Source organism: Poecilia formosa, unplaced genomic scaffold, assembly GCF_000485575.1.
Source record: "Poecilia formosa unplaced genomic scaffold, Poecilia_formosa-5.1.2 Scaffold7, whole genome shotgun sequence".
Lineage (NCBI taxonomy): Eukaryota > Metazoa > Chordata > Actinopteri > Cyprinodontiformes > Poeciliidae > Poecilia > Poecilia formosa.
In genome coordinates, this window is record NW_006799946.1 from 4,418,254 (window position 1) to 4,427,249 (window position 8,996).

The 8,996-nt window shown below is 36.5% G+C and overlaps 1 protein-coding gene across 1 annotated transcript in view; it reads right to left on the minus strand.

Annotated features, from left to right (window-relative positions):
• Window positions 1-8,996, minus strand: part of myo1d (myosin 1D) — a 109,057-nt gene that overhangs the window by 42,634 nt on the left and 57,427 nt on the right. The window contains exon 19 of the mRNA XM_007572314.2: window positions 3,579-3,584. Within this exon, the coding sequence (XP_007572376.1) occupies window positions 3,579-3,584 (6 nt within the window). The remainder of the gene's footprint in view (window positions 1-3,578; window positions 3,585-8,996) is intronic.

The window sequence follows — 8,996 nt, forward strand, 5'->3', positions numbered from 1 at the left end:
AAAATAAAATACACTAGCTACTCATACATTCTTCTCAAAAAAACGTTTGAGCCTTTTAATAGATTCACATATTGGAAAGTCAATTTTCAAAGTACTAAAATACCTACATTTGGTAGGAAAGAGAACAACTTTGTAGGCTTTTCGAAGTTTAATTTAAAGAAACTTGTCTTCTTTTTTGTTGTTCGATTATTTGGAAATAAAAAAGACTGAAAATACTTAATCAGCTTCAGAGCTCAAAGCTGATGAACTGATTCCCATCAGTGTTTTACTTCTTCATTAGTGTTCAAGTAGAAACAGGATTGAAATAGCCCTGAATGTAGTCTGCTAGGTTACTTTTCCATAACCAGTGATGTTTACTTCAGTGATTTGGAAATATTTTTTGTACTACTGTAACCTATGAAATAATGTAGATTTGTAGGCCTTTTGTCAGCTGCTTTTCTAGTTAGATAAAGATGTTCATTTTGGTTTACAGTATGTATTATAATGGTGATATAGTGGCATCTTTACTCAAGGTTGTCATAATGTAAGTAGATTGTAATATTCCATGCCTACACTGAAAAATCAAAGATGGATATTTTAGATTAGGAAACTCTATTCAGCTACAAAACTTTCACTTTTAATTTCCCAAATCTTTGCTTTAAAAGATATGAACAACTGAAATCTCCACAGAGCACACGTGACTTTTAAGGATTTATTATGTCACATTTACAAGAACAAACTCAAGCTGAAAGAGTGTAGTGGTAGATAAACCCAAGGAAAGTCTTTGAATTGAAAGTGCAACGAGAGATATAAATAGAATGTGAGGACGTGTTTAAAGGTGTGCTTCACCTGTTGTACAAAAGCCTCTTGAAGTCTTGAAACAGGGTGTCTTTGTTCTTATCAATAAAGCCCACCACCGAGTACCTGTGAAAAGAAAAACGTCTGGTAAATACACACGACGCTCACTTTAATGTTCGGACATACTGTCAATTACACAAATTGTGGTCACTGAAATAAAATGGGACCTTTTCAGCTTTATCCTGCCAGTGTACAGAATGTCTGGTGCTAATGTACACCTTTCGATGATACACTGAGCAGGTGAAGGAGCTCCAAGCTGTTATAATCCATGCTGTGAGAGCTTTAAATCTCCTGCCTTATACAACTGTGTCACAGGGATCAATCAAGGCTGCCAAGCCTGGCTCTGCTCCCCTGAGCACCAGACACTTAGCCTTCACAAATAGGCTCAACACATTTCCATGAGAGCCCTTATGATGGTTCTTAGTGTGTGTGATTTAATCATACAAGTCATGTTCAGGTACTGTGAGTGACTCACAGCAAGCATTGAAGATGTTACTCTTGACCTGCAAATGACACTGTTAAAAAAATAAGGTAATGCTTAATGCTATTTTTTTTATGAATGCATACTATACAAGTACATCTCAATAAATTAAAATTCAATTAAAAAGTCAATTTGGCGTCCTTGGTTTGATAAAAATCTACAGAAATAAATGCCTGAAAAAAAAAAAATCTCCCAATGCGTCATGAAACTACAACAATATGTTACTGAATTAAATTGCTGAAATAAAACATTCACATTTTTAATTTAAAGAGAAGCACATGTTTGTCACAACAGAAAAACAGCTGCACCCAAAGTCAGCAACCAAAGATTGCTGACTTTGGGTGCAATCTTCTTTTGATGTATACATCAAAAGAAACCGTATTGAAAAAAAATAATATTTCTCTTCAGAGAATGGAGTGGACAAAGTAACCTGGCTTAATAAAGTCTATTCTGGTTAAAATCTACTTTAGGAAATATGAGTAACCTCAGTCTTTTTCTGGAACAACTTAATGTTCTCGGCTTTGGTTCTAGTCAGCAGCTCTGAGACATGAATGCATAAAGGAATACAAAAGAGGATGAATCATCAGTAAAAGCTCTTCCTAAATAAGTTTTAAAAAAAATTTAAAAAAGTAAGATACTTACGCCACGTCCCCTGCATAGTGCCTGATGCGAAAGTCTCTGTCAAACTCCAGACTCTTATCAGTTGGCGAGAGCTATAAAGAGAAACACAAACAGTGAGTAGACATCAAAAAAGTGAACATAGAGCTGGATATTTCAATAGCAAACAGGCTAAAGAAGAAAAATATATAGAGGTTTTTAATCTGCAGTCACACTTCCCACATTAATAAGGTCAAGCTCAATACCAATCACATAAGCTGTCCCTTGCAAAGTCTCCTAAGTGTAAATAAAAGGAAAATCAAGCAAGGTGGAAAAAAATTGTCCAATATAAAATTTAGACTAAATATGTTGTACAGATTTTAGAGGGTAATATTCTAAATATAACCAAAACACATTTCTGGAACAACTTAATGTATTAATCAAAGGAGAATTTGTCTATTTGTCTGTATTCAGATTGATTGGTTGTAAATTTATTGTAATTTATAATATGAGTTGGACAAAATATTTATATGGTTGTTTTTAAGTGTGTGTGTGTACAAACACATTTGAATACAATTAAAATTTTAACATTCGATTTCAGTTATTTAATGTAAACTGAGCCTTAGCACAGTCTAAATATGACATATGAGGGGAAAAATACGTCTTATCCAAAAAAAATGTGGAATATTTTTGTTAGAATTGATCAAATTTTACAATTATGTACAGTCAAAAATGTAACTGTGTATTTGTGATTACACTGTCCGAGTTGAGGGATATTTTTCCAAATTTTGTCTATTATACATCTTATAAGATCATTGAGAAAACAGTTCACATCCCTCTTTTTTATAAGTTGGATCGATGGTTTATGTACACATTTAATGGGATTAATACAGCCATGAAAAGAAGACAGATTTCTTTATGCAAAGACTGACAAAAATCTTATCAGCTTTTTTTCAAGGTCAAATATTCTTTAGGAGATTAAATTTTCTGAAGCTACTGTAGTTGGTTGCTGAATTTGACTCAGCAACCAAGCCCAGTCAGCAATGCTTTAACACAAACCGAGCCAGAAGGACCAATGAGATTCTTATTTCCTGTGACATAAAGGCAGCTCTGCCAGCATAGAGAAGGAGAAGACATGTTTTGGTTGCTCTATTTCACCCTCTTTCATACAAACTGGCGACAAACCTGGCGTAATTTCTCATCAATCCAAACACCTTATTTTTACCCCCTTTAAACAATCAGGCTCAGCAGGACTCTTTTCAACTCCAAATGAATTTACCGTCACAAAGATTTGTGCCAGTTCTACTTTAAAACAAAGCGTCAAGTCATCGGTGGCCCTTTGATCATAACTCTTCGCAAGTCAAGCTGTGATGGCTAAACTCAGTGTCCAGAGTGATTTGCAGAGCTATGAGCATTACTGACACAGCAAACCCACTGGTGCAAGAAACACAGAGACTGTCAGGTTTGATTAAGTCCCACAGTAAAAGAGCAAGAGGACAGAGAGGAGCGTGCATCAACGTTTGGAAGTAAAATCAAACCCGGGGGGGCGGCAAACCGAGACAGCAAGAGGAGGACTGAAGAAGACGGAAGACGAGGAAAATAAAAGTAATTTGACAGGTGGAGAGATCAAGGGGGACAACAAAGGTAAGGAAGAGGGTGATACTGAAGCCTGTATGGGAACATGTGAGGAGAGCAGAGGACAGAGTCAGGTAAGCAGGAAGGAAATATAACAGCAAATGGAAGGAAATATGCAGGTGTATCTATATTTATATAGATTAGGATATCAACTGAATTCATTGAGTGAAACTCGTAAAGATTAATTAGATGGAAGCTTTTATTTGAATTAATTTACATTATTATAGGTTACAGATAAGTCAATGGTTCAGTTTACCATAGAAAATTTACAAACATGCAGAAAATTCTTCCTGCAATACAAAAAAAATAAATAAATAAATAAAACAACTAAAACATATGTCCAAATCCTCTACAATACCACAGTAGAACGGAGCACATTCTCATCTAGCAATGACCTTTTGTGGCTTTTTGTCCAGGGACTGAAAGTCGCCCAACTGTCTGTTAGGTAACTTTCATAATTGTAGCACTTTTCCATGATTGTGCATAACATAGTATTATTATGCTAAAATTGTTTTTTATTAGTCTTATTTAGCAAACTTAGTTGGGTTTTCACTTGTAAAAATGAACAGTATGCGTATTTGGCAATGAAAAGGAATGGTATGGACCCAATTCATAAAATAAAAACCTTTTTATGATCTTCCAACGTATTCAGATGAACATGTAATGAAAAGCTATTCATGGTTGATCAGTACGCTTCTTTGATGCTGACCATAGAGCTTTAATGTATCCTGCTTTATGAATTGCTTTCTCTACATCATATCTAATGTAATTTAATAGGTTCAGGTGGTATATGCTAAAAATAAATTACAACCTTCTACAGTCATGTTAATGGTTATTTAGAGGCTAGTTCCATCAAATCAGCCGTTACAAAATGTTCCATTAGTTTATGAAAGTGATGAATGACTCATCGGTGTGCTAAGAGCTTTCAGACTTTAACAAGAAACACAGACACACAAGCAAGAGGAAATTCTGCAAACAAAATAAGAGCCGCGGATTTATTTTGGACAGCTGAATGAACCAAGTCCAAGGTCCGAATCAAAACCACAAAGGGATTGAAAGTAAATCTTTGACGGATCTGAGAAAAAAAAAAAAAAAAACTCCTGGTGGAAATCAAAAGATTATTTACCTCCCTGGCAAAAAAAAACAACAAAAAAAAAAAAACGAAAAGAAATCTGCTGAGACACAAAGCTGGTTCCAGTTACTGTCGACAAAAGTTTGATGAGAAAACAAAAGAAATGTGTGATTGCCTGTGTGTGTAGGTGAAAGAGATAGTAATTAGAGAGCTGTTATAATCACAACAGTCTGGCACCATTACAAGAAGGTGCAGCCTGTTATGAGGTGATTGGCTCGAGTCTGTGCACTTTCACTCTGACTGACTTAAGAGGTTCTTTCAAAGGGATTGTAGGTTGACGGCGTTTACACATTATTTATTCATGTCTAAATTTAATCATTTTACAAGACTCAAATTTTCACAGTTAAATGTTTTATACCCTTTTAGACAAAAGGAGGAAGTCCGCAATTAGTGCGCTGCAGGAATTTATACCAAAGGCAGGCTTTAAATTTGAAATACAAACTGCAAGATGATGCTGGACGGACAGACGGACGAAGTGAATGGAAGCATTCAAATCTGATAGATGTACGAAAAGAAACCGATCAACTGTTTGATAGAAGGATGAGCAAATGAAGATAGTAGAGAAAAGGCAGAAAAGAATGGATGAATGAAGTACTAAATAGTTTAGTAAACTACTTAGTACTTTTGACATATCCATGTCAAAGGGATGGATATATGGGAAAAACACATGAAAGGAAAGACTGGACAGATGATGGACAAATGAATGGCAGATGGACAGATCCATTAGCAAAGTATTTCTAGACAATGGGACAGAGAATAAAGTCTGCAAATACAAATATTTCTCCATAATTATAAGGATGATAAAAATGTTCAAATTAAACTAAAGATTTCTAGGCTAAATACTCCAGACTGCATAGGAAAATGTGTTCCTCTGACGATTGTGTCTGAGCAACAGCAACACAAAGAACCTAGAGTGAAGTGCGACTTTTGCTGTATTCACACAGAAACTATTCGTATATCAAATCTTTTCTATTTCAAACATTTCCTCCCTAAAACTATTGAACTGCTTCATAATTCACCATGTTAACGTAATCAAAAGCCAATTTCTTTACTGTGTGATGCTGACAAACCTTCCAATAAACAACCACCTTAGCAGGAAGCCAGATACTAAACTCACAAGTTTTAAGAGACCTCCTTGAAAAATGCTTTAAAAGTGATTTGAACTTTTTCAGTCATTTCAAGGAGAGTCTTTGTCGGAAAAATATTAGCTTTGTGAAGTGTTGTAGACCACAGTGGTGCATCCATTCAGTTTAGGATTATTTTTTTTTTATTCTGGAATGATCAATAAAGCTGAGTTTAGTGATTGAACAAGCACACATACTTCTTGAAATGGTCCAAAAAGGGATTTTAATTGAGATTATTATCATCAGAAGCTTTTACTCTTTAAAAAGGAAAGCCAAGTACGATTCCCGATGAAGACAATGAATTTAGTGGGTAATTATAAATAAAAGACAAAAAAAAACAAAAAAAAAAACTCCACTTTCTCTGGCAAAATATGCACAAAGAAAAGATGTTTCTGTTTATTCAGAAAGTTGTTTACAGATGAGTTTTTCTTTTAAGAGGTAATCGGGAAAAGGACAAACAGAGCAGACGAGCAGATGCTCTCTCAGACAGGCAGACTGCATCTGCTGGACGCCACACAGTCCCCTCATCCAAAACGATCGGTCACACTCCAACACACACCCCAGAAACAAAGCTTGGCATCTTCATTATTAGCACCCCTCCTGTGATTTGGATTTGGACTCAGCCTGTTGCCACGACCAACGTCAGACTGTACATGTGTGTCTTTCACTGTATGACAGGGCTACTACACATTTTTTTAATTTAAATAGTTTAGATTTTCCCCGACTTAGACTTGAGGATTGGGTCGTCTGTTCTAACTGTTTGGAGGTCATTTGATTTCCGTTTCCTGGGGGCTCATAATCAGTACGTGGCAAGCATGAAAACTCCACAACGCCATAAAACCCGTTTTATAACCTCAGGCGCAACAACCTGTGATGCTGTTTCAGCATTTCTGTGGATTTTCGGTCAACAATTAAGTAACAAAGACATTGTTGCTGAAGCTGTTAAACTGAAGGGGTGCTGTGGGTGAACATGAGCAATCAGTGGCTATGGCTAAAAGCAGAAGGGGTAATGTTAGAGAAAGTTTTATTTTTTGGTGCTAGACATTTCAATGTTATGAATGTTAATTGAAAACCAGAATGTAGCGTCTTAAAACAGCTTTTGTAATTTGTTCTTTTGAACACCACGAGTGAAGCTAACAAAAATTGCTCAGAAAGTAGTAAGAACCTGTTGTACCTTCAACAGTGGAGTTTATCACCAGAGAAAACAGATGCAAAATTAGCAGAAACACAGATATTGACGACGGTTGTTGCTCTATACCATTTGCATGACATTAACTTCCTCTGTATCTCTATCTAACTGACTCATTGGTTACCTAGCAACAACCTGTTGAGAAATTCGCACAGCAACATTTTCATGTTTTGACATCAGCTCCGTAACTGCTTTAAAAAAAAGAAAAAAGAAAACTATGTGGAGCGAATGGAGAAAATGAGTACAACAGCTGGAGAGGAAACTGGATAAAACAGGTCACTTCACCAGTACTTCAGATATTTAAAACAAAAAAAAAACTATTCAATATCGACTGATATGAAACCCTAAGATAATGATGTAATTTTCAGCAGTATAGTCAAGCCTGAAAATAATCTAGCATTTTCATTAGTTCACATCAAAATTAAAAGAACACTTGTAATACAGCACTGCGTTGTGAACAAATTTAATATAAAGTTTTCTTTATTGAACTAAAATAAGCACATTTGGAATGACATTCTAATTTGAGATTTACTTGTTGACAAAGATTTGCTATGTTCTATGTTAAAGTCAACAGAAAAAAAAATTGTCTTGGCAAACTCGGCTGGTGTACAGGAGGATGTCCTTCGTTTTCTACAGCACAGATCGTTTTGATAGACTGCCAATAAAAACAGACTTCATTTTTATCTTCGCCTCCCCTGCTCCTGCCAGACTTTATGCTCCCATGCATCTCCCATCACTTTTACTTGTCCAGCAATCCTTTTAGCCACCTGTGCCCCAATAATCTCTGTCCCCAGGAATAAAGAGAGCTCTCCCAGCAAACAGGCCAGTCCTGCTGATGAGAAGCCTCTGATCATCTCTGAATCTCTGCAGCAGCTATCAGGGCATTAAACCACCAACATACAACGTCCCTCCCTGGCTCTTAGCAGAGGGATGTGTACAAACCCAGTCCAGCCCATTAGTAAAGCCACAGAGCTGCCCTGTTGGATATAATATCCTCCTGTTCACAGGCATCATTTCGACTCCCTCCACGTGTCCTTTGTACATTTGCTGACCTTGTACCTCCCTGGTGTTAATGACCACTTCGTTTGGATGATTAGCACTATGAACACATGGTGCGTGAAAGCTCTACCTCCCAGGACATCCCCCTACATGAATTCATACATGTGGCAGCTGGTGGAGTGCAAACACACAAACAACTTGTTAGTATTCTGCACCTGCACACGACACGTGCTGGGATCTATGTGAAAGGTACGATCAGGAAGCTGAAGGTAAACTGGGCGTCGCAAACAGAAAAACAACTGGAGGAGAGAAAAAGTGAGATACTAAAGAGCAGAAGATAAAGCTGTTGGAGGTGTGTGTGTGTGTGTGTTTTAGATTGTGTGTTTTACTTGATTAGTTTTAGTTTTGATTGCTTATAAGCAGGGGTGAAAGTAAGGCGGTACGGCAGGGTACTGCGTACCCCTAAAATATTTAGCGGGGGTACGCAGTACCTGCAAAAGAGAGGAGCGGCTGTCTGCTGTAAAGAATCAATGGGTTCACTGTGCAGTGAGTTCACCCACTAATCAGCCATGACTGATTAGTTTTTCAAGAACAATCTAAAACACGACTTAATCAGTTAATAAATAACTTTTTTGCCATTTCATATAGTTTCTGAACTGTTCTTGCTTTGCTAGAGCAGCGGTGCAATACGTCGATTGCAGAAGGTGTTGAGTCGATCTCGGCATTAAGTGACAAACCGAAAGCCGCCAAACTTGGACTAATTACCTCGTTCTTTGTGAGTATTTGTCATTTACAACAAACATCAAACACGGTAAATATGTTTCATTAAGTATTTAACAAATAAATGGCTTCTACGGCGATAATTATGTGAAATTAAATTAATTGTCTAATATAAAAAAATAGTTTGGTGCTGTCGGGCTCAGAGTCTGAGAGGCTTTTCCTTTATCAAACAATTATTTATTTACTTATTTTTGCCTCTTTAGTGGAAATATTGATGTTGAT